Genomic DNA, 27,249 nt, shown 5'->3' with positions numbered 1-27,249 from the left:
AATATATAAATAAAATATAAAATAAATTAACATAATTAACACAATAAAATATGTAAATATCCCAGGGAACCGACCTGACTCTCGAATCCCAGTGCTCTTTCGTTAAATATTCCAAGTAACAATGACTGCCGGGTTTTTCTAGCTGTTTACACTGGATAGTTCATATTTGAATTTTATTCCATTTGCTTTACTATTTTATTTATTCCTTGAGGCATGTAACGGGGCTTCAAGATATTAAAAATAATTATCTAATGGATATTTACAATGCTAAATCAGTTGAGGGTGACTTGAGGCATGAAATTAATTTTAATATGTTGTAGACTAGATGGAAACACTACTAGCAATCCAGGTTGTATGTCTTTACTACATTTAAATTTGAGAGATGACACTCGAAACAAAAGAGACCATTAAGTACAGTGGCCTGCAGGACCTGTCCCAAATTTGCGGGCCACAGTGAAACGTTTGATCCAATCCGCGAGCGACAACACTTGATCCACCAACGCTCATGAATTAAAACAGAAGCACGGAATTATAATGCGAACTGAAAGATCGGAAAGTTAGTTTGAAATATTCTTTCATAACTACCATAGACTTAATACAAAATAATGAATGTTATCCAAGGGTACTCTGTTGTACATACGGTGTTAAAAGATCGCTGTTTGGTTGAGCTATTAAAATACATGAAACAATGAATTAACATTTACATTTTTTCTTAAACCGGCATCAAAAATGTTAAGACTTTAAGAAGCTTTCCCGATATTAAGCATATTTGAAAGCTAAATATCTAAAAACCGGAATTGACATGGAACTATAATTAGCACTCAAATCTTCTTTTTCTTTAACTATGATAAAATCAAGATCTGCCTATATGAAGTTAAAAAAAAGAACAGAACACTTGCCTTGAAAGGTCTTTCAATGTCGGGATACTTCCACCGGAAGTAAGGCACAGTTGCAACAGTGGTGGCGATAAACAACCAACGGCTGAAGCTGAGGTAATTAATCATAGCAAAGACGTCATCACTAATTAGCATCATAAAGCAAATTGGAAGCTGCAAGGCAAAAAGGAAAAAACAATAATGTTAAGATTAAATTCCATCAAAGACGAAAGTAATAAAATGTGCAGATTGGTAGTGATTCCGTTGTCCTACTCGTATTATATAATAGTGGAATGAATACACTTACACACACGTGTGGATTCGGGTACTTCTCGATTTGTTTGGATAGAAACTGCCGGTAGTACAGGATTATGTACTCCTACTCACAGCCTTGTACTCGTACTCTTAAAGGGTGTGAAGACTCGCCAAGAAAGAAACGTATAATGCCGGTAATCTGACCTAGTTTCGAATGAGGGGTAACAGAAGTGTTAGACACCACCATCGATCCCAGAAAATACACACACAGCTTGTTGCCGTCGGTAATTAGACAATAATGTTCAGTCAGTAAATACAGCTGCGGTCAATACCCACAGCACAGTGTACGCACATTACAGCGATGGACATCTCAGGTCCAGCAAAAGATAACAAGGTGTCACGTTTCATTACTGTTTGCATTTTGTAGCGACAAGAGGAAAACTTCACTTGCGAGCAACGGAAAGTTAACTTTTAAAGATGGCAGCACGCTGTTTGGGGCGAGTCTTCAATGCCTTTAACATGGAGGAACATCCTGGTACTTGTACTTGTATTGTGGTACTCGTGGCATTTCATAAGCCATTTCGCCCAACCAGCCTGGTCATTTCGCCCAACCTTGATTAAATATGATACTTTAGTAAGGAAACGTTCGGAAATTGTTAACGTTATTGGATACGAACCGAATATTAAGGAAACTTGAGGATGGATCAGTGTTTTAGGGGTTAGGTTTGACAGTAAACGTTCGGGAATTGTTAACGTTACGGGATACGAACCGAATATTAAGGAAACTTGAAGTCGTGGTTAAATTGATTACATATGTGATTACATATGTGGTTACATTGATAAAGTGGTTACATTGATTAAATATAGTAATTCAGTATTACGGACGGGCTTTATATTTTTTTTTCAATTTAATTAGGAAACATTCGGGAATCAGTGTTAGTCAGTAGGATGGATCAGTGTTTTAGGGGTTAGGTGTCATAGGTTTTTATGAAGACCTATTCCCCTGTGTTTGTATAATAATATAACTTCCTTTTTATGCGTAAACGCCTAAAGTAGTGTAATCCTCACATTATACCCGAAATAACTGCTCAGACTCCGATCGATATCGAGCGGACCTCACTTTTTTAGTTACCTATTACGAAGTAACCTAACCCAAAATCAAATTGAACTAGTGGAATAGAAAAAGTAACGTTTACTATATGAAACCTATCAAACCTAACCCCTAAAACACTGATCCATCCTCAAGATTCCTTAATATTTGGTTCGTATCCTGTAACGTTAAAAATTCCCGAACGTTTCCTTACTAAAGTTATACAAAGTAAAGGACTTCAAGTAAGTTCCTTAATATTCGAACGTTTACTATCAAACCTAACCCCTAACACACTGATCAATCCTCAAGTTTCCTTAATATTCGGTTCGTATCCTGTAAAGTTAACAATTCCCGAACGTTTTCTTTTGAAATATCATATTTAATCAAGGTTGGGCGAAATGACCAGACTGGTTGGGCGAAATGACCAGACTGGTTGGGCGAAATGACCAGGCTGGTTGGGCGAAATGACCAGGCTGGTTGGGCGAAATGACCAGGCTGGTTGGGCGAAATGGTAAGGTTGGGCGAAATGGCAGTTGGGCGAAATGGTTGTTGGGCGAAGTGTCCTGCTTCCTCCCATTATCTTATACCCGAAATAACTGCATGCTTAGACTCCGATCGATATCAAGCGGACCTCACTTTATTTACCTACCAGTTACCACGAAGTAACATAACCCAAAATAAATCAACTTGAACTAGTAAAATAGAAAAAGTAATATTATTCTGACTGAATATTAGTAAAAAAAGCGGTTGGGCGAAATGACCAACAAGGTTGGGCGAAATCAGGTGCGTATCCAGGGGGGCGTTGGGGGCGCGCGCCCCCCCCCCGGGTAAGAAAAAGAGGAGAGGAAAAAAAGAGAAGAAAAAAAGGAAAAAAGAGGGGAAAAAGAGGAGGAGGAAGGAAGGGAAAAGAAAAAGAAGAGGAGAAAAAAGAGGGAGGGAGTAGAATAAATATGCCAAGACACCGGGAAGAGAAAGACGAACAGTGACATCATTACAGCGCTGATCCATATTATATACACAGGGTAGCCAGTGACGGATCGAGGATGTCAGAAGGGGCGGGCGCATCACCCTACCCCTTTCACCGACAACTCCATTTTTGACGTTTCCATTTTTCCTCTCTCACTAATGTATCTATATATATACTATATATGGTCTACCATAACGCGTGTGTGTATGGACGCCTTAAACCATTGTGCTATGAAACCAACTGTGGCTGGTCGGAGTCGTCGGAGAACATGACGCATTTCGGGAAGGGGGCGACCGTCCCCCAAGCATATTTTTTTATGATATCGCTAGTAAATTCAAAATAGAAAATGCTTAGATGCAGCTTACAAGGCAGTGGAAGTGTCATATCCAGCGATCTGGGAGGCATTTTCGGCCAAAATTTTCTTGTACGCTTCGCGCCAACTCGTGGTGGCGCTACGCTTAGATAGTTTACCTACAGGCTTCGCCCCTCCCTTGGCAAAGTATTCGCTACTCGCCTGTTCGAATTTGTAAACCACACAGTAGATATCACATCATATATCAGTGAGCATGAAAATCGAGGTTCCAGGATGAACAGCCTCAAAACTGTCGATGTGTGTAGTCATAGTAACCCATTTGATTTTGGGGACTGTAACGACTTTACCCGAAAAATATAACCTAAATTTTTCGCGCGCTCTGCGCGCGTTTAACACGTCAATATCAATATCATATAAGTAAGCATCGGTTATTACCTCGCATGTCATTGTGTACCGTACGGTTCGTGGAAATTGCGCAGTATACCGCGGGATGCTGTAAACAACGAAATGTCTTATGTAGATGGAGAAAAAGCATGGAGGTCCAATTATGTCAAATTCTCTTTTACATTAGTAATGTCGAATTAGTCGGCCAAGCTTAGAACTTTATTTTAATTATCAAGGAGATATTTTTTAAACTATTCATTTCCTTTAGCTACATCATTGCAATTTATTTTTCTTTCAGTAGGAGCCCCTGCCTCCTACGCCTATATGTGTATTGTTCGGTTGAAGGAAATATCTGGTATTTTTTTTCATTTCCTTCAACCAAGTTTAATAATAGCCGTTATAAGAGGTTTTTAATATTTCTACACCAATAAATTAGTGTGTCTGAATTTTCGAAAATTTCCTGACCAACATTCTTCATCATACTTCCCTCTACTAGTGTAATTTTGACCGGTCTGTTAGGGGTTCAAGGAGGTTTTTCTATATTGGTTGTCCATAGATGACATTTTTTTTGCAACATTATGGGTATGTTTTGAAGTGAGTTTATTCACGAGAAATCTGAATTTTCAAATTCTCAACAAATAATGGGCTAAAAACCTTGAAAAGTGGGGCTGTCGGGTATTGTGGACCGCGACGTAGGATCACCTACAAAAGCAATGATCCACAGGAGATGCGATGAGGTCGAACATGATGTGTGACTGGTGAAAATCTTCAAAAAGGTTATGGATGGAAAGAAAACTATTGGGAAATACTTGGTTCTCAGGTAAAAGTGTACATCTGGTTGGTCATTTTCAAGCCCGAGAAGTGCCATTTCCGGTGATCTGGGGGGTATCAAAACCAGAAATTTTCTTGTACGCTGCGCGCCAACCGATGGTGGCGCTCCGCTTAGATAGTAATTCGCGCCCCCGGGTTAGAAAATCCTGGATACGCGCCTGGAAATGACCATGCTGGTTGGGCGAAATGACCAGGCTAGTTGGGCGAAATGACCAGGCTGGTTGGGCGAAATGACCCGGCTGGTTGGGCGAAATGGCAGTTGGGCGAAATGGTTGTCGGGCGAAGTGACCAGAAAGCGAATGCATAATAGGCTATAATACATAATTACAATCACATAAAATACTTATTTGATATACACTGTAAGTTTGTTTAAGGTCTCAGTACTTGTTTGCCAAATTTAAACCAACCTATCCAGCCAGCTGCATTAAAAGCTTAGTGAAATTTACAACTTTCTATGCAATTTTCATATCAATATTCATTATTTTTATTGAGTTATCTGTGGTTAAAATGTTTGAGCTGAATAAAATTCGCCAGATTTTTTAACGAGTTCGTAGATTCATTAAACTTCAATCATAATTTGCAAGCCCCGCCCAACAGATCACGCGCCAATCAAATTTATCTGTTTTGTTTACCGTTAGGCTACCGTTAATCATAGGCCTATACTTTCACTTTCGTGGCTAGCCTGTATTAGGTCCCTTCTCTTGAAAGGTATCATTCTCTCGGTCCTTGTATGTATGTTGCGAAATTGTGTAATTCTTTCCATTACAATGAATAAACAGATGATTTCAGACGTTTCTCAGGCTCCGTGGAATTGTAAAAAGTGGACGATATACGAATAGGAGTGCGTTCAAATCTTGATCGGGCCGCATGTGTTGACTATTTATGAACAGCTGATCGATGAATATGCAAGACGTTGAAATGTGCGGTCGCAGTGATTTTACGGTAACAGACAAGGGCAACAGAAAATAAATTTCTTTCTTTCGATTGCGACAGATTTTCTACATTAAACCCACCGGGTCAGAATGTATTTGGAATAAGAAATATTCAATCTACTTCGGAAGTTTGTTTTATCCGAAAGTCATCAGCAAACAGGTATTGAGACTTTAAGAAACCTGTTGAATAAACGTGAAAGTGTTATTTCATTACTCGTACGTGTATTGTGGTGAGACCAATGTAAGACCATGAAGCTATTCCGTACAATAGCTCCGTGGTCAGACTAATGTAAATGCCTAGCATTGCAGTATTACTCTGCAGTCCGAGTACAAATTAAGCTTTGCTTTAACAGTTGAAGAGTTAACTGACATATACATTCACTGATGTTTTGGTATAGCATGGAGCTATAAACAGGGTATAGTAAAGTATACCAATATTGTAATCATAAACATCCAATTGTAGAAACATTCATGCACCCTTAATCCCGTAGGGGATAACTAGTAAGTGGATTTACCCCCGTAAGGTATCAGTCTAATGTTAAAATGATTGCGTGTTTAAAGGAGAAGAATGAGTTATATCAATATGCGTTCCTCTTAGGGTTAGGGATCATGGATATAGAGATTAGGATAAGTGGTTAAGGTTGAAAGGTATGTGATTGAAAGGTATGTGAAAGGTATGTGATTTCTTTATGTGATTTCTTGATCGGCTTATGAGATCTAAATTTCTATGAAATCGATGATCAAGGCGAGATAATATTCGTTAATGCCGGTCAGAGGTGCCCTATTCACTTTAACCGACGGTAAATATTGTTTTAAAGTGGAAATCTTGAAAGTGAAATTGGTGCATAATTACTTCCTGCATCCAGGGTTCGAGTTTTGTTTTAAAAAAAAAATGAATTTGGTCGTTACTTTCAAACTTCCTGTCGTAAAAATTACGACTATAATAAATTGTCCTTTTTATGTTTTGATCATTGATATCACAAAAAAATGGCAATTTGTCCTGAGATTGTGGTAGCCCGTTTTTCAAAACAATAACAATTACCCTGTTTTCGAGGCCTTTTCTTTATCCATTCCCCCCCCCCCCCCCTCTTTTTGGTATCACTTTACCTCCACTTCTATTCTTAGTATTTTTGTTCCAATTCTTTATGACTCCTTTAAGATTTCAATCCTTTAAACATTCTTTTAAATTTATTTTAAACGACGAGACATTTCTGATTCTCGGATAAAGTCTCACCGCAAATGCAGCCGCTGGTAGCGGTGTTCTCCTGTTCACATGTATCATACCAAGAATGTCTGGTAACTGACCCTCTCTTGAAGCAACGAAGAAAGTTCTGCATAAGAAAGTAAGAAAGACTAGAATGCAAAATTCATTGAGGTTTTGTTGACTTCAGTGCACTTGGATTCTGGTTGTTAGTATAACCAGAAATAGCTGTTACAATATAAATGGCCGGAACCAACAATTTGATACAGTTACACTATGTCATTATAAACACAGGTCAGTCTACTGTACGTGGCTATACACACCTCCACAAAAACAATAGGGGTGGTCTTGTACTCAATGTTATGAATCAACACACCAAGTATTAGAGGTATCCACGATTTCCATCGTTAGATATCATGGAAAAGGTTTTTTCAGAGTTTGACCTCTGGTGACCTCAAAGGAGATTTGACCTCACAAGCAATAGGATTCTTGTACTCAATATGGCAAATCCATATAGGCCTACCATGTATGACAAGTATCCATGATTTCTACCATGAGAAATTATGTTTTCAAGGTTTTCAGGCCTCGACAAATATTTTTAAAAGTACTCGCTATTTGGCGACCGTGACGAAAAATCTACTCGCCAAATTTCACTCGCCACTAGGCCTATGATTGCTGTTCAAGTCTCCATAGTACGGATCTACAACATCATTACTCTCTGTGAAACAAAAGAGTAGGCAGATGCATGGTGCTACGTAATTGCACATTGGAAAATTATGTTTCTGTGCAGTATGAAATTTAACCTTTTTCCACCAAAAGTAAGTGATGAACAAAGTAAAACATGACGCAGAATCATAAATAAGCAGCTAGGCCTACTGTAGTGTCTCAAACAATTAAAAATACAACATCTGTTAAATACCTACGAAGATAGCTTGGCTTCTGTTACATTAGGGCTCCTCTATTTTACTAAGCATATACTATATAGTAACTAGGTGTGCGGGAGTCCTAAGCATATACAGTACCTCACTGCTACTTTGAACCGCTGCTCGATTAGAGCGACTTGGTACATTTTCCCAATTATTTATCTGTCTTTTAGCTGCAGATTGATGCGGGAAAAATATCGCTATTACTCCATTACACTGCCTAAATCAAAGCGGTCTTTTACGCAATGAGGTTGTAAGAGCATCTATCTTCCAAAAACCCTAACAGCAACAACAGCAAACTTGTCCCAAAACTCCTTAAATTGTTCTATACTTTGCGAATTATGACTGATAGCCAATAGGAATATGCCTTTAGAAATAATTAAGGAGATGTTTTGCCATCTTAAGTGTATTGGTATTCTGACTGGTATTCTTCGCGTTGTTGTGTTAACGAACCCTATTCTACCCAACAGTTGCGGGCCTGGACAACATAAAATTGCTTACAGGCCTAGCCAGGTTTGTTCAAGTTTTCCCATAATCATAAACGTGACGAAAGTCGAACGTTATTTTTAAGGCCTAGCTATGCTGAAACTGGTGGAAGAGAGTACACAAATTGAGATCAACAGCTGATCCAGACAAAAGCTCGTGAACTCACTGCCAAACTAAGACCGTTTTACACAATTATTTCGCATTTGTCATGGTAAAAAATCGAACTAGACGAACTGTTAAGTTTCATAAACGGCGCCTGGTCACAACGAAACTACATCCAACCTGAACTAAATACGACGGAAAAAGTCCAATAGAACCGCTGTACTACAAAGAGTACACATAACTTTGCACGCAAAGTGAGGCTTCCGATCGTTGAAGCCGATGCAATTATGTTCGAGTTTTCAGTTTTGAGTTTTAGGTTCTACGAATGCCCATAAGCTCATTTCCAATTGCCAATAGCCTAATACTCGTATGAGGCGTAACGCACATGTTATCTGATAGACTGGTCGGTGAGAGATACGGTAGCCTATTAAACAAGGTTCCACAATTTGGCGTCTGGTGACCCCAAATGACCTTTGACCTCAATAAAATGTTGTACTGAAAGTGTCACATCTACATACTAAATATGAGATTCGTCCAACCTTCCTTTTTTGAGTTATCCTGTTTTACAAGGTTTTCACTATTTGACCCCTGGTGACCCCAACTGACCTTTGACCTCCACAAAAAATAGGGTTCTTCTACTCAATGTGGTACTCAACTTTTTCATTGGGGGGGCTGAGCCCCCCCAATGAAAAAGTTGAGTTTTCACCACAGTAAAAACTGGATCGTGCTCTAAATCGGTAGCATGTGCTATTAGGATTACAGTATACAAACTGGGGATATGTGTTATTCTAACAAATCCAGCTGTTTGGGATTTATTGGAATTACAAATATCCTCAGTTATTACTGTAATCATAATAGCACATTCTACCGATTTGTCAGCACAATCCAGTATTTCCTGTGGTACAAAACTTTAAGATTTACAGTAGTTACTGTAATCTCTGAGTGAATCGGCTGAAATAACGGCCATAAGGATCAGTTTTCCACGACATAGATGATAATGGGTTTGATCATAAATAGTCTCTCCACGTTTTACAGATTTGCAGTTATTATGTTTTCGAATAGCGGAGTCAGTTCATCGACTGATAAACTGTGTTTTACTCAATATACAGAGTTTTTCGAAGGAAAAACAGAGTTTTTCGCGCATAATGTGCAATAATTCGAAAAACTCAGTTCATCGACTGATAAACTGTGTTTGTCTCGATAAACAGAGTTTTTTGAGTGAAATACACAGTTTTTCGCGCATAAATTTGCAATAATTCGATAAACTCAGTCTTATCGAACGACAAACGAAAGTTTTGCGTTGGGCTCTGTTTATCGAGAAAAACAAAGTTTGTCTTTACATTTAATACTAAACACTGTGTCTTATTTGGATATGTTCAAAACTTACGAATCTATGATATCATTTTTAGACTTGATCAAGTCGTCAGATGTGTTTATGAAGGAAAAATCAAATATGCCAATTGCAGCTCAAAAAAAAAAAAAATTCATTGTGTGTGTGTTTCTCTTTCCCACTTCAGGGGTAAATGATGGGACTGGGTTTACTTGTTTGTTCCATGCAAGCCTTCCAGAGGTCAAATTAGTCACTTTTTTGCTCTTTATAAATCTACACAACATGCGGTCAATTTAGAATTAATTTAAAAGCGTTTCATTTTATTTACATATTTTAATTAAAACACGTCAGACTACACTGATTCCTAACGATTGTGTAATTCCATTCACATGGCGACCGATCATACAAGAGCTAGCTAGGTAGGTATATAACTTACCGTGCAGTTCCAAATATTCCACCGTTGATTGAGCCAATACATGAACATGTAACAGCAACAGGCATGATCCACCACCAACCACCTAGTACTCTCTGACCGAACGTCTGTGAGTCAGAAACAAAATATTCAAAATGCGAAGAAATTCGACTAAGCATCGAAAAAAAGGCTTCCACAAATACAACCTATAACATGAGTTTAAGGACATGACAATTGGAATCATACCAAATTAGATCATCAAAATTACCTTTCAAGGGTGGGGTGGGGTATGTGCAGCCCTCTTTTCATCCCCACCCAAAAGTAAGAATATTAGTGTTGGCACAGCTTTGCGTGTAGACCGAATTATAGACCAAAGTTATATAGCCTAAATATGCCACAAAATGCACCAGTTAGCGTCACTCTAATTTGTGTTTATGTCGCAGGTGCTCTGCAGAATAGCCTCTACATTGTCGGGGGGGGGGGGGGGTTCAACAATCTCAGGGACAGCCCCACCAAAAAATCTTGGATCTGCCCCAGCTTTTGGAATTGTTCCCTGGAACGCAGCTTAATATTAATAGAGTATAAGTTTAAACTGCGATGAATTATTCACCAATTAACCGTTACGTCATATTTAGACACAATGAAAACCGGAAAAACCAGACGTGATTCCTTGCCGCACCGTATGTAATACACGTGAATTTTTAAAGTAACACTGCTGGTCAGTACACATATCATATTTTACTTATATTATAAGTTTTGCCCATTGTTTACTTACCAGAGCTACAGCATCAGACGCTAATAATTCGAAAGGCGACATGACGGCGAAGTAGGCCACATTTGTGAGCATGAAAATGACCATTACAATAGCTACCGATAAAGTGATCGACAGAGGAATATTTCTGAAACAATAATAAGACCAAAATTGAAGTTTATAATTTAAAAAAAAAAGATTCATGCATTGACCCCCATTTCCCCTGCTCTCTTGGCATACTCCATGCCCACATACAAGTTTGTGTACCATCAACCAAACTTAATATGCTTGTGGCTCTGATTGTTTGAGGAGTATTATAGAGCAAGCAAAAACCTGGTCCATTTGCCATCTCAATATAGCTTGTTACGTCCCTGAGATAGGAAAAGGTTTGAAAAGTTTCATTCATATTATTTGGAAAAGAACATTACGCAATCAATTTATGACGTCATACATACTGGTGTCTTCATTTATCACTGATGCAACAAAACCCAGACCAGCAATGAAATCGATTTTCGATTTTGAAAAAGTCAGTTTGTTAAACTTACTCTTTATTTGATTAAATTAAGATAACATAAAATAACATCCTTTCACATCGGTGAAGTATCCATCAAATGTTACGCAATCATTTCAGTTTTAAAGAAAAAAAGGCAGTTGTTGGCGTGTAGACCATCATTGATATTAAACACTAGTGCGCAGTATATGTGCATGCCCTTCCAAATATACTATGTAAATTGCAAATTGTACATTACTGCTACCGGAGTATACCAATGACCTTTGAAGAATTCGATCTAAATCGGCTAATTCGAATATTTAGAAGATGCACTGGTTTATATCACAACGCTTTCATCTGAGACTGCAATATATACGTCCGCCCCTTTTTGCTGAAAAAGTTAAAGTGAAGTCTCACTTATGGAACCACCGTGCATCCATACTCACCTGCCTGGATTAACTATCTCTTCTGTCACCTGAGGAAGGAATTGCCTTTCAAAAGTTTAGGCAGAAAAGAAACAGGGAAAACGAAATTAAGTAATCATATTCAAACAAAACGCCTACATTTACGTACTATCATTCAGTTGAGTATCCCACATGAAGCCGGTTATGCGGCTCATAATTAATATTCTATAGTCCCATCCACTTGGCTTTATAGTTTTATAACTCTTAAAACTTACGGTTAAGTGACATTTATGTGTTAAGTATACAGAATTTTTTAACAAATGCTTTTTTTTGACAAATACTTAGTTCATATTTAATTGACAGTCATCGCATACATTTGTGTACTTTCGATGTGATAATACCACAAGAATTTAAGTACATCGTGCAATCTAAATAATGAAAACTTTACATAATTGTGATATTTTTGGTTTTTAATGTCAGTGTTGTTATTTGAGTTGCTGGTTACTACTTTCTTTATGACTTCTGTTTCATTACAATAAGTTCTGTAAGTTCTGTAAGTTGACGTCATCCCTTTGTTATTATGTTTTCTTGATAATGCCATTGTACAGTCTTTGTTACCTCTTCGAAGGGTATGCTGAGAATAAACTGAAACTGAAACTAAGTGTATTAACCCACCTTATACTCATTACCGCATAAATACGTATCGAGGGCTAAAGTGCGCATGTATAACATACATATAATACGAGAAAAAATAAGCAAAGTAGGATTTTCCAGGCCCGTAGCCAGGCTATTGTAGACTATTGCCCCAATCCCCTCCCACCCTATCCGTGCCCACCATCATGATCACAAAGAATTTCACATGTTACAGGACATTGCACCCCTCCTTAATTAAAGTATTGGTGGCCTTTCCAACTCGATCCTGTCAATTGTTGTTATCGAACCAAATGATTTAAATTTCCAATGTAATGAATGCAGAATGATGCCTCATGTGGTTTGATAATTAATTGCAACGTAATTGGGAATATACTGAGAAACGGTCTGAAGGTTGATAAAAGTTGGGACAAGAGGGGAGGAGTCGCCTAAACGTCTTGGGTATTTATTCAACTATAGTTTTGTATGAAATGGTATACAACGTTTCACTCTATTGAAAATGAATTCGTTCCAGTATCTCGCTTGGGTGTTGACAATAACAACTCATAGTCAGCCAGCCCTACATATCAATCGATAAGCGCTGATTAAATTTGTTTCCCCCCCCCCCCACTAATATTCAAATGATACAACTTTAGTGCGCAAATTATATAGCCTAAATTACTCTGTTCGTGTCAATAACGCTCAAACAGGTTGATATACCAAGCGCTCGAAGCTGCGATTTTTTTTTTTTTTTTTTTTTTTTTGGGGGGGGGGTCAGTTTCGCTTATATTCATAACATATGCCTTGCACAGCAATTTAATAATTACTATAACATTACTACCACTTACCATCCCGAGTAAGCGAAAAGTCCAGAATAGAAAGCCTTCGGAAACTGTACCCATTTAACTTCACTAGAATCGAACGCATTTTGAAAGCTGTCTGTGTGTCCTATATGTAAGAAATAAGAGTATATTATGTATATTGATCATGATATTAATTTCTTACAGAAAAAGAAAGTAAGGAAGTAAAACTCTGAAAAGGGTAAATACAATGTGGCAACATAATATGTAAAACTATATCAGCAAGACATCAATCAGAAGAAGTGATTCCTCGATCGCGATACTCTAATTGAGAACAATGTTTAAATGTAGACATGCATAAAATATGTAACCCTTGTTGATATGTCGATCTTCTCACTAGATAATATGTCCATAATCTTGTTAAACGCAGTGACATGTAGAGAACTATACCACGCGACTATGTTCGTCTGATAGTATAGTAAAAAGGCCATCTCGTGACTTGTGCTAGATCTATAGTCAATAACAATAACTATACTATTCTAGTTCATGATTCTTCTCCCAGTCACAAAATTGTTGTACTGCAGTGTCTTATAGGCTTATGTGATTTTGTTTTGGAAATGAATTTCGGAACCTATTAAAGGATTACTCTAAACATTAACTATAGTGTTGATATGTGATAAAGCTGTTAAAAGGTCCAGGTCCGGGTTGTTTTCATAGGACGCCTGCCGCGTCATCATTGTATGCGGCTTATATACACAACTGCCATTTGCTTATCTGGTGGGGGGGGGCGTCATTATTCAGAAGCGACAAATTATTTTTGCTAATAGACCTAAACACTGTTAGTAGCTTCTCCAGCCTGTGTGATTTCATCAAAATAACGAATCTAAAATGAAACCAGAAAGCCAGACGGTGTCGTGATTCTTTGCCATATAATTTGCTCCAAATTCTACTTAACTATCTGACTATTGTAGAGCAAGTCCCAGAATTTATTGAGAACCATGTATCTCTTAATTTGTAGCACTTACTTGTGGGCTTCAACCAAGTTATTGCACTGGTAAAATGTTTATAGTATAACATTTTTGTCCTAAACTTTTTCAGAATACTGAAAGAACAACCTAACCATGTGAAATATAGACACATAGATATATTCTACTAGCTAATGGAAATATTATTTTACCAATATTGAGCTATATCAGTTTTGCCACCAATCATCCCTTTAATAATTGTCAATAATGAATGAGAGTTACATGACATGTCTATACCCTGTGAAATATTTCTCTTTTAGTTACTGTCAAAGTCATCTATATAGTATAAATCACAGGGAATAAGGCCAATTTTGAGACCATTTGAATATAGAGATAACCTATTGACCCCTATTGTTGCTCGCAAATGACCTTTGACCGCCACCAATTTCAATAGGGTTGTTGTACTCACCAGGCTGATTCTACATACCAAGTATGAAGTTCAACAAATATGCCCTTTTTGAGATTATAAAGTTTTCAGACTTTGAACCCCGTTGACCCCAAATGACATTTGAACTTCTCAGAAAAGAAGAGGGTTCTTGTACTCATTAAGACGGATCCACATACCATAGTCTGGAGTTTATCCACCATGAACTTCTTGATTACGGTGTTTACAAGCAAGTGTCACATACCTACACACACGCACACACGTCATCGCATAGAAACATTCGGTTGTAAGATGTCCCTAATGAAATCACATCCTTGTGATGTTAATGAGGTTGGTAATGAGGTATATTAATTCTTTACCTTGGCTCAAAGCCCACATTCCGCCAACGATGATAATGATCAATCCTAGAAACTTAGCGATGGTGAAGATAATTTGCAACATTCGGCTCAGCTTCACACTCCAGCAGTTAACGAATATAATACAGGCTGAGGAGAAATAAAAATAAACAAATAAATATATAAATAAATAAAGACAGAGTAAAACGTCAATGTAAACATATATATGATGTAACTACGTTATCTCTGTAGCTGTATTTTGTCTTCAATAGTCACAATCTGGAGGCAACATATGATACAACACTCAAGGAAAGATAAAGTATGTATAATCGAGAAGAATAATCTCTTGCTTTAATCCACCAAAATCATAACATGAACGATAATATTATACACCAATTTTACATGTATCCAATTTAAAGAACCAGATGGTTACATTAATTTGTGGAATACAAAAGTTTCCCAACAGGATCCAACGATTGAGAAATTCGTTAATAACAACGAACATGTATAATGCGCCACTATAGGTTTACGATATCCTGCTATGTGGGAATCAAGTTTGCATTATATTACTTAAAGTGACTGAAGATCATCCATATAAATCTTCCTGTTGCGTCTATTTATTTGGCAGCTGCCGGAACATAGATTCCTGTCTCATTCGAGTAGGATTCCTCCTTGGTATGAGGACGACTACAAGGATCTAAGCGCTAGTATCAGTACTTACTTAAAGGTGCGATATTCTCTAAAACTAGGTTTCAAAATGAACACTGTACACGGGGCACAAGTTAAAGAGGGGGAGGGGGCAATTAAATCGAATTACGAGTACCGGGGACTACGGATTTACTACAGCCTACATGTACTGCAGCATCTGAGTATCACACCTAGGCCCTATTGGTCCAAAGTGAATAGTGGTCCCCTATATACCCGGATTGGACAACTCAGCTGCAGCTGTCATACAGCCAGTGGCGTCACCAGACTTTTCAGTCTGGGGGGGCACAGGGGGGGCACCAGCATTTGATGGGGGGGCACTTAGGTGGATACGGATCAACGTCCTGGGGAGGGGTCTAAGGGGAGGGGGTGCCCTCCAGGCGCGGCGGAACGGGAAAATTATTGGGGGGGGGGACTAATGTGTAGAGACTATCTAAGCGGAGCGCCACCATCGGTTGGCGCGGAGCGTACAAGAAAATTTTGGGTTTTTCAAACCCCCAGATGGCCGGAAACGGCACTTCCCGAGTGTTTTATGCTGCGAATACCTAGCCCTAAAATATGGGTCTCAAGCCTGCAATTTCTCAGATTGCAAGCGCCCAAGCCCCCCCCGGTTCCGCCGCCACTGCCCCCCTCCCCTTTGGAAAATTTTCGCATACGGAGGATGGGCTAGATGCAAAATGCTGCCACATTTGATGCTAAATTCGATCTGAAGATATCTCCAGAAATTGCTCTTTTTGAGGTAATGATTTTAACAAGGCGCAGAATTTTGCGGAGGATATGAACCACATGCTGTCGATTTTATGCCTAACCCTATCAATAGAAGCTACATTTGTTGAATTAATGTGTGCATGACCCCGAATCCTTTCTTGACCTTCTCGTTTTCGCCCATTATCTATTAAGATGTAACAGGTTCCAGCATCGTTATTGGCTCCTATCAGGGATCTCACCATGCAATCCAAAGTTTGATCACACATCGAGTATGGCTCAGTATGCAGGTGTGAACATTCGCCATTTGTTCCTACAAGCATCTGACCTCAAATGACCTCTGCACCCCTTACACAACAGGATTAATATATGGGTCCACAAATATAGGCAAGTATGGTGCCTGCGGACCCTCACATTCTCACATTTCGTCAGCTCCTAACCTGTCAACCTCAGACCAAGGCAACATATTGCAGTACCCTCCCTTCTCACAGTCATGTAGCTCGCGAAGCGGACTTGTATATCCGCTGGTATGGCGTGAGCACTGACACATTCAATGTAAATATCGACACCTGTTGTGATGGCGCGGGTTACGACTTCGATACCCGACGTTCAAGGATAAACTTGTTAATTTTTTCGCAACTCATTTGAAGAAAATACGAATTACTGTGCTTCTTTGTCCTTATGAAAAACCAACTCAGATGATGGGAGTTGAATATAACAAAATATATATATATTTTTTTACCAACCCAAATCTCAGATGGGGGGGCACCCGGGGGGGCACTAGGTTTTCCAGGGGGGGCACGTGCCCCCCCTGGCCCCCCCTTGGCGACGCCACTGCATACAGCACAAGATTGATATATACGAACGGCGATGTCTTGCTGTACAGAATATGCATTTACACATTCCAAATTTCTCTTTATGAACGTCAATTAACTTAAATAACTGATAAAAGCCAAACCTTCAGAAGAAAATTTTGACCCCCCCCAAAAAAAAAAAAAAAAAAAAAATTATATATATATAAATATATATATATATATATATATATATACTTAGTTTACATAGTGGCTCACTCACCTAGGATGCACGCAGCCAATATCTGAGTGGCGGCCTTTTTGTCAACATCACAATCTGCGTCAATAAGGGATGCTGTAATATTCCTGGCTGCAGTGATAGCGAGAACGGTCCAAGGAACGGTGCTTACAGCTAGAATCATAGTCCAGACTCTCAGGAAACCCAAAATTGGTTGAAGGATCCGTAAGTAGGTATAATCACCCCCTGATTTATCAATACTGGTCCCAAGTTCAGCATAGCAAAGAGCTCCCACGAAGGTAAAAATACCACAAAGAACCCATACCATCAAAGCCCATCCTACAGTGCCAGTATTTTCAAGGATGCCTTTTGGGGACAAAAATATACCGGAACCGATGATGATACCAGTAACAAGAGCAACGCAGTCGAAAACATTGACCTGTTTGACGAGACGAACTTTCTCATCCACCTTATTACCGTTCACGGTATTTCTGTTCATTGTGCTGGCTTCTGGTGACTTGACTACAAGCTGGGGTGATTACCTAACAGAAAGAACCAGAAAGCTAGTTAGCCTTGTGATTCCTTGCCATACAATTTTTTTCAAAATTAAAAATACTGTAACTGTATCTGACTAATGTAGAGCAAGTGAGTTAAATGTGTCCAATCATAAAGTTAGAACCCGAAAGGTGTGTATAGCAATCCCTTGTGAGCATCAAGCATGTCGTTCACTCATAATTTTTTTACAGTATAGAATTTTAAACCAAAATGTTTCAATATCCAGAGAGCAATAGCCCTTAAGTATTTGTTCAGCCTCACATGACATTGTTTATATAATGTGAATATTATTTTGGTTTTCCACCATTTGAGATAACCTGTTGAACCCTTGAAGTTCAGAGGGAAAAATCATTATTGGATGAATAAGTGCACGTTAAAAGTATGAACACTAAAACTATGTCTAGATGTCAGAATGTCAAACAATGCTATAAACAGGTGCCCACACAAAACCCCAACCCTGCAGGAGATTGCACCCAACTGGCAATTGGCAAACGCCAAAGTCTTTTCTAAATTAGATGCAAAATCAGGATACTGGGGAGTTCACTTAGAAAGAATCAAGACAATTGACAACCTTTAGAACTCCATTTGGAAGTTACATGTATAAAAGACTTCCTTTTGGTTTGAAGGATCGCCAAGACAAGTTCTTGCAAACGATGAACAATATCATAGAGCATGTGCCATTGCTGATGACATCCTAATTTATGGCAGAGATAACCATGATCATGATAGGAACTTACAGAATCTAATGGAAGTTGCTGCAAAGGACAATCTTGCATTTAACAGTAAGAAATGTATTATTCCAACTCACAAATTTGTGTTCTTTGGTTCAGTGTGCACTGATGAAGGGGCAAAGCCAGACCCAAACAAGATGCAAACTAAAAGAAGCAGGAGAGACTACTATGACATATGAATCTGCAATACTATAACCCAAGCCATGACATCATTCTTGAGATTGATGCGTCACAAGTTGAAGGAGGGGGCATGTCTCTCACAGATTGGCAATCCATATGCATTTGCACCACAGAGACTTAGTCAGTCGTAACGTAACTATGCTAACATCGAGAAGGAAGCTGATGCCATTGTCTCCGGTATAACAAGGTTCCATACATGTATATGGAAAGGACTTTATTGTGAGGAGTGACCACAAACCATTGGAGATGATTTTTAGAAAGCCAATATGGAGTGCTCCATCAAGACTGCAGAGAATGATCGTGAGTCTTCAGGGATATAACGTTCAGGTGGTTTACGAGAAAGGAGCAGACGTTATATTGGCAGACACACTCAGTCGATTACCCAATGCTAGTGATGTAGATGAATTGAATTAGGTATATCGGTTGATGAATTGAATTCCAGCTATGTAAGTTCAGCAGCAACAAGCAACGACAATTGATTGCAGAAACAATGAACGACAGGAAACACCAGAGAATTGCATGGCATGAAGGCGGTGAAGAAATCTTCCTGAGCTACAAGTGAATGAAAGAGTGAGAGTCCCCCCTTTGAGTACCCCGAAAAATAAAATTTTACTAAAAATCTTCCCCTGAAAGTTCGTCTGCTACGTAATACAATACTCTTAATATTGTTCAATTTAGCTCACTGAGTGCATCTCCATTTGGCCACGTAGATTTATCTGCACGCTCTGATGCACGTTCGTTCTTTGATGTGAAAGAATGTGAGCTACGTATATAGTGTAACGGTAGACCACATACATGCTAAGCATTGCGTTATCTCCACGATGACACGGTTTGACCGTAGTTTCATCATTACACTGTACTTGCTAACTTAAACACAATGAAAAGAGCAGGTATGTTTCTTTTGTCTGCTTCATTCAGATCATTTAAAATTCGTCATCTTTTCATGTATACGCCTTGCAGGAAAGGCATAGCATCATACAATAACCTTCACTTGAAGTTTTTTCCTCTCAAAATGGCTACCAGAGTAAATTATATGTTACGAAACAGTCTAAAGTGAAATACTTATCAGCCGTTGCTAATAAGTATAACGGCTTACGTAGGCTAAGCCTAACCTTTTCTTGGGTTAGCGGATACAAACGTTGAAAAACAAGCTTTTGCCTGATTCTGTTAGGCTAAGAAGTGGAGCTTATCGTCTGCAACATTGGAAATAATTATCAAGTGCTCACAATATATCGGCTTTTATTTATGTTTTGTGAAAATTTGAGGGCCGCAAACTGCCAGGCACGAAAAGAGAAGTTCTCTGCGTGTGTAACGACATTCTTAACTGAAGTGATTGAAAATCTTTCTTTTGACCGTGGGTTCAGCTGTTTTGTTTGAAATTGTGATCATCATGAGGTCAAAGAGGACTTATTATGTCATTCAAAAGCATTTGGTCGAAGAATCATGAAGTTGCAATTCAATTTGTGGCGTAGAACCAATCATCCTGTACAACAGGCTAAAGGAGTCAAGAGCTGCTGAGAGGATAGAAGTTTGGTTCAGATCATCGATGGTAACGGTCTCAAATGGGAGAAACATGAAAATTAGGAATGAGGCTTTGTAGCAGTTTCACTTTTCATAGGTGTGTTGCTGTAAGCTAAAGCTCTACGTCTGTTTTTTTTTATATATAATATCCTATCTGGTCCCCAAATCCTGCTTCCCTATGCAAAGTAGCCCCATTATGACATTTAAGATGAATTAATTGACAGATTGATCGAAAAATAGTCAGCCTATGTATCCCTTCTGTTATATTTATAAGGGGAAGTGAAGGGGTTGGTCAAGTTTTCGTGTTGTTCTTCTTTCGAACTGCCACAGTACCAAATGGTTTCATTCACAAGGCAAATAGGTCATGGGTTGCATGTGGTAGTGGTGTATATATCTTTTGTTTCTTATCTCAAACAACAGAGTCCACAACTGATGGCCATGAAGCCTCACATTTGCAAGGCTCAAGTAATTGTCCAGAAATACCCCCATGCACCAAATAAAATGGTCACAATAAAACAGACGAAATTCTCCTTCAAAGGTTCAGCTAAGTCTGTGACAACCAGTAATGCTGGTTTTTCATCATCAGCCTCAGACAAAACTACCAATAACCAACCCCTACTGCAACAAGTTGTAACAGGGGAACCTACCAGTAGTTCTATCATGTCATCGGAGTAATGTATCGGTAGATTTTTACTGGGTAAAGTTAAGTCAACAGACCTATGAAAAAAACACACATCTTAAACACTAAGTGGACAGCACCACCTGGATTTAAATGGCCGTTCTTTTTTCCAGAACAAAGGAAACAGTAATGCGTACAAATGGCATTCATCAAGCTCATCTCGACAAGTTTTCTGATTTTTCCATATAGTGAAACCACCGGGGCAATTCTTTTCAAAAACATGTGTCTTGGCTGAAGCACAAGAAACCCACAATCGCACCAACGTTGCTCTGGGTAAATTAGTTACTAAACCTTCAACCGAATATGACAGTATTACTAGTACGACGGGTGATCTCAATATACATATTACTACAGAATTTCACAATCTGCTGCAGCCAAATGCCACGAATTCCCCTCAGTTCAAGGCAGGAACACAAATGTCTACAAATCTATTAATTCTTGTCATCGTAAGATTTGCGAGGAAAATCGAGAAAAAAAAATGAAACTACTTGTTGAAACCGTGATTTTTTTTGGCGGCAGGAACAATATTGCACTGAGGGACAGAGATAACATCGCGCCTATGGTCGTGGAAAAGGGAGAAGGAACATTCAGACGTCTCTGAAGGTATCGTGTTCAACGTGGTGACACGGACCTTAAAGAACAGATCGTTAGCGCTCCAAGGAACGCAGTTATACATATGATTGTGTCGGGGAAGAGATAAAGGAACAAATCATCAGTCGTGTCAAAGAGTCAGGGTTCTATGTCATTATGGCAGATGAAGCAATGAAGGTTATCTTCGATTGAGCAGCTTGTCATATGTTTGCGATACTACCACAAAGATAATAAATCCGTTAAGGAGGATTTTATCACAATCATTGAAATATAATATAGCCAAATTGACAGCAATGAGAAGGTTATAGGGGAAAAAATCTCGAAGACAATGGTAGAATATTTGGAGAACTGTTATAAAGAAAATAAAAAGTCTCCAAGCTTTGAAAAGTCAAGACTTACAGGGAATGTCATTGCTAAAGTCACTGTGAGAGAAATTGGAAATAGTGGCTTATCATTTGATGCAGCAATTGGACAAAGTTATCATGGGGCAGGCGTAATGAGCTCTGAATATGTTGGTACGTGCGCATTTGTTAAGCAGTACTGTCTATGCGCAGAGTTTTATCACTGTTCTGCACATGCCGTAAATTTGGTTCATGCCTCAATGATCCCTGTAGTCCGAAATACGGTAAAAAAGAGTAACAATTTTTTTACGACCTGTAACACAGAAACTGACTCTTAAAATGGCCTTGAACTTAACCCGAAATAATGAACTTGGAGGATCCCTTCAATCGCTGTATGAAACTAGATGGGTCGAACGTACACTGAAAAAATAAACTAGTCAATATTGCCACGGACTAACGTTAAGTTAGTCTGTAACGTTAGTCAATGCACACGAACTAGCAAAAATCTTCGTTTCATCACTGCTTCTTAGTCAGTTTACACTGACTAAGGAAAATATAATAGCAGCTTAGTCGGTGGCGACGGACTAAGGTATTTTAACCCATGGACTAAGAACGATACGGACACCCGATTTACGCCATAATCGTAGCTTAGTCGGTGTCGACGGACTAATGTATTTTAACCCAATTCGATTCAATTCAATTTCGAAACCGAGAGGCAACGGCAGCTTGCTGGGCTTGGCATAGTTTCATACGATCACTCTAAGCAACTTTCAACCGTAAATCACCCAAGAAGGTCTTTAGAAGAATGGAGGTATTGACTGCCATCATCGGCCTACCTGTTATTCCTCTAACTTGAAGGTAAAATTAAGTTAATTGTTAGGCCACTGGCACTAGTACTGTATTATGGTTAGTGTAACGCTACGCTGGCGTTTCGCAACACACAAGTGCAATGACAGTGAGTAGCCTATAGGCTTCTACTGGGTACTGCAGTGCATTCTCAACACTTAAGTGTGCATTCTAAACACCAATTAACAATGTGTTATGTGTGTATTGGGCTAGATTGAACAGTGGCACATAATCTTCTAATTTATTCCCAAACAAATGCTGGGACTATAAGTCTCAATAGTTTATTTGAAGTCTACACTCATTTGGTAAAGATTTCCTATAATTTCCCATGTGAATCTAAATGGGTAGGCTATGTGATATTGAATAAGCAAGGCTAGACCTTCAAACTTACAGTCACAGTAGGCTGAACAAATTATGTTGGCTAGTCACCAGTATTACATGTTCCGAGCAGTCAGGATGCACGCTTCAGTTCTATTTAACCTATTCATTTATCATTTTTTAGTATTTAATTTCCGGTCACGCCCAGGAAACAATTACGACATTCCTTCACGGTCTACTTGTTTACTGTAAGAAGTATTAACCGTTTTTTTCTCAGGAAAGCTTGATAGTCTGAAGTTATTATAACTTGTGCTTTTAGTTTACTGCCAAAAGAGTAAGTTGTTGTATTTGTATTGATATTTTATGTAGAAGTAACGGAAAATTTAGTATGTTTAGTTTGGTCTAATTGCACATTTTTTCTGTCCAATGTAGTGTAGGGTTCACTTGCGCGAATTCAAATTATTCTGTTTATGTATATGCATCGATTCGTAGATTATGAGGTTTTTTTGACATTTATTTGTAATTCAAGCATATCTGTTTAGTAGCAAAGTTTAAAGGTTAAGATTAATTAGTTTTCTCTTTTTTTGTTTGATCCCAGATTGAATGAAACTCATTGACGTAAATAATAGATCAGATCATACAGTTTAACGCAGTTGCTAAAACTCTGGGTATTCTCTAGTCTTCGCCGGTCCATTATATACTTTAGTACTACTAGTAAGACTAAATCAAAACGACCGAAAGACAAACTTAGTGTAACAAAGTACTGATTCTTCTCTAGCCTAGGTCTAAACAGGCTTGTTATGTGAGCAAGCAAAATAAAAACTAAAAACGATTGGGCCTATAAATAAGTTGGCTCAGTGCATTTGTGTTTCTAAAATTTTATATTGTTAAAGATCATAAAAACAAACAAAGATTTAGCCCATGTTTTATTATCTTTGTATTCTGGGCATTTGATTCTGGTTGCAATGGTGATGACACTCTCATTCAAATTTTCAGCTTTATACAGTCTGCTTCAAACTTTGGGATTGTTTTTTGAGACTATAGTGGAAGCAAATCTCACATAACTTTGTGGTGACAACTTTATTTTTATTTTTTTTCAAATGATGAATACTTTGCTGTTTCTTTTTTCCAGGAAGAATTGAAAAGCCAAATATCCAAGTCAAGGGTGAGGTTTCCTGTGATGTATGACGCCAGTGTGGAGGCAACAACAGAAGAGGAGAACTGTGTTATATATGGCTTAAAGACATGTTTTAAGATGATATATTGGTACCCTTCGCAGAACAAAAGAGTTTATCCGAGAGTCCAAAAAGCAAATGAACAAGTACCATAGAGAAAAGAGATGAGAGAGTGAGTTTAACTATTGTACCAACTGTTTAATAATATTAAAGGTACTTTTCATAACCTGTTTTAAAAAAACAGTCTGGTATATCATATACGTGCAAGCCTCAATAGTTTGGTCAAATTTTTACTGATCTGTAGAGCGGCAGTCCAGAGGGTTTGGTTAGCTGGGAAGGTAACCAATTGCCTGGTACATCACAATGTTCACAATGCATTCCTGTATATGAAACCAGACGACTGGCAAACCGACTGTGGTGGGTGTGGCTGGGAGAGCAATTTTAAAGTCACCTAATAGCTAACCTAGATCAGCTTTCATGGTAACCACATCAAAGTAAGAAAAGTGTGTCAGGTATGGCCCCAAGAGCAACAAATGGCCATCGCCAGTAATTATTGGTGGTGGGGTACCCCTGCCAGTGATCAATAATTGACCCCTCACGGCTGACCTAGGTCAGCTCATGAGGTAACCACTTGAAACCTACTGGAAAATGTTGGTTAGGACTTCAGATACAACTGATGGGCATTGCCAGTAATTTTTATTGGTGGGGTACCCCTGCCAGTAGACCCCCAAAATGCCCATCCCCACATTGACCTAGGTCAGCTCATGATGTAACCAGTTGAAAACTTACTGGAAAATGATAGGTATCACTTTATATGCAAGGGATGGGCATTTCCAGTCATCTATATTGGGGGTACCCCTGCCAGTAGACCCCCAAAATGCCCCATCCCCTCATTGACCTAGGTGAGTTTCATGAGGTAACCAGTTGAAACCTACTGGAAATGATAGGTATCACTTCATATGTAAGGGATGGGCATTTCCAGAAATTAATATTAGTGGGGTACCCCTGCCAGTAGACCCCCAAAATGCCCATCCCCTCATTGATCTAGGTGAGCTCATGATTTGACCAGTTGAAACCTACTGGAAAATGATAGGTATCACTTCATATATAAGGGATGGGCATTTCCAGTATTTTATATTGGTGGGCCACCACTGCCAGAGTCCGCCTCCCCCTTATTTACATAGGTGAGCTAATGGTGTGATCAATTGAAAACTACTTTAAAAGAAACCAAGTTTCAGGTCATAGGTCGTAGATTAATGTTTTATGGTTTTTCACAAAAAATGTCCCCATGCTGAGAGAAATTGGTTTGGCAACAAAAATCACAAACAGTGAATCATTCACCAACATTAACATATTTTTCCTTGACACCTGGAAACAGGCTGGTGCCACTGGCATGGACCACATGTTTCAATCAGACAATCACATTGGCATTAGTAAAGCTACGGTAACTTGAACGGACCACTTCAGAACAGCTGAATGAAATGAACGTTGACTGTCAAGAACATACTTCCTGAATAACCACACAGGTTGTATTCAGTCATTTGAGGCCACCTATGAGTGGTTACACTGTATCTGGGGTGTTAAGGGGAGTCTTTGGGTGTGAGCTATAATATAATGTTAGACAGTGTTTGGAGATGTTGGGAAAATGGACAGGGGTACCCAACCAGTGGAAATAACTGGAAATCACTCTCCTTTAATCTGGAGTCCTACCTATCATTTTCCAGTAGTTTTCAATTGGTCACACCAAAAGCCCACCTAGTTTAATAAGGGGGGACTCTGGCAGTGGTGGCCCACCAATATAAATTACTGGAAATGCCCATCCCTTACATATGAAGTGATACCTATCATTTTCCAGTAGTTTTCAACTGGTTAAATCATGAGCTGACCTAGATCAATGAGGGGGGGGGGGCATTTTGGGGGTCTACTGGTAGGGGTACCCCACTAATATAAACTACTGGAAATGCCCATCCGTTACATATAGAGTCCTGCCAATCTTTTTACAGAAGTTTTCAACTGGTTATCTCATGAGCTCATCTAGGTCAATGCGGGATGGGCATTTTGGGGGTCTACTGGCAGGGTAACCCCATCAATTGAAATGACTGGAAATGCCCATCACTTACATTTGAAGTAATACCTATCATTTTCCAGTAGGTTTCAACTGGTTACCTTATGAGCTTACCTAGGTCAATGAGGGGATGGGCATTTTTGGGGTCTACTGGCAGGGTTACCCCATCAATGTAAATGACTGGAAATGCCCATCACTTACATTTGAAGTAATACCTATCATTTTCCAGTAGGTTTCAACTGGTTACCTTATGAGCTTACCTAGGTCAATGAGGGGATGGGCATTTTGGGGGTCTACTGGCAGGGGTACCCCACCAATAAAAATTACTGGCAATGCCCATCAGTTGTATCTGAAGTCCTAACCAACATTTTCCAGTAGGTTTCAAGTGGTTACCTCATGAGCTGACGTCTAGGTCAGCCGTGAGGGGTCAATTATAGATCACTGGCAGGGGTACCCCACCACCAATAATTACTGGCAATGGCCATTTGTTGCTCTTGGGGCCATACCTGACACAATGTACTTACTTTGATGTGTTACCATGAAAACTGATCTAGGTTAGCTATCAGGTGACTTTAAAATTGCTCTCCCAGCCACACCCACCACAGCCGGTTTGCCAGTCGTCTGGTTTCATATACAGGAATGCATTGTGAACATTGTGATGTACCAGGCAATTGGTTACTTCCCAGCTAACCAAACCCTCTGGACTGCCGCTCTACAGATCAGTAAAAATTTGACCAAACTATTGAGGCTTGCACGTATATGATATACCAGACTGTTTTTTTAAAACAGGTTATGAAAAGTACCTTTAATATTATTAAACAGTTGGTACAATAGTTAAACTCACTCGCAATTGTTTACCTTCCCAGCTAACCAAACCCTCTGCGCTC

General features: G+C 39.0%; 1 protein-coding gene and 1 long non-coding RNA gene across 2 annotated transcripts in view; one reads left to right on the top strand and one right to left on the bottom strand.

Annotated features, from left to right (window-relative positions):
• Positions 1–27,249, top strand: part of LOC139965340 (uncharacterized) — a 146,409-nt gene that overhangs the window by 84,838 nt on the left and 34,322 nt on the right. The window lies entirely within an intron of this gene.
• Positions 1–27,249, bottom strand: part of LOC139965332 (Y+L amino acid transporter 2-like) — a 32,850-nt gene that overhangs the window by 2,048 nt on the left and 3,553 nt on the right. Inside the window, exons 2-9 of the mRNA XM_071967579.1 lie at positions 17,406–17,902; positions 14,946–15,071; positions 13,225–13,324; positions 11,789–11,833; positions 10,877–11,000; positions 10,126–10,229; positions 6,882–6,978; positions 900–1,049 (exon numbers count right to left, since the gene is read on the bottom strand). Of these exons, the coding sequence (XP_071823680.1) occupies positions 900–1,049; positions 6,882–6,978; positions 10,126–10,229; positions 10,877–11,000; positions 11,789–11,833; positions 13,225–13,324; positions 14,946–15,071; positions 17,406–17,859 (1,200 nt within the window). The 5' untranslated portion in view covers positions 17,860–17,902. The remainder of the gene's footprint in view (positions 1–899; positions 1,050–6,881; positions 6,979–10,125; positions 10,230–10,876; positions 11,001–11,788; positions 11,834–13,224; positions 13,325–14,945; positions 15,072–17,405; positions 17,903–27,249) is intronic.

This window comes from Apostichopus japonicus, chromosome 3, assembly GCF_037975245.1.
Source record: "Apostichopus japonicus isolate 1M-3 chromosome 3, ASM3797524v1, whole genome shotgun sequence".
Lineage (NCBI taxonomy): Eukaryota > Metazoa > Echinodermata > Holothuroidea > Aspidochirotida > Stichopodidae > Apostichopus > Apostichopus japonicus.
Note: the sequence above shows the minus strand (reverse complement) of the source record. Positions and strands in the feature narration are given on the sequence as shown.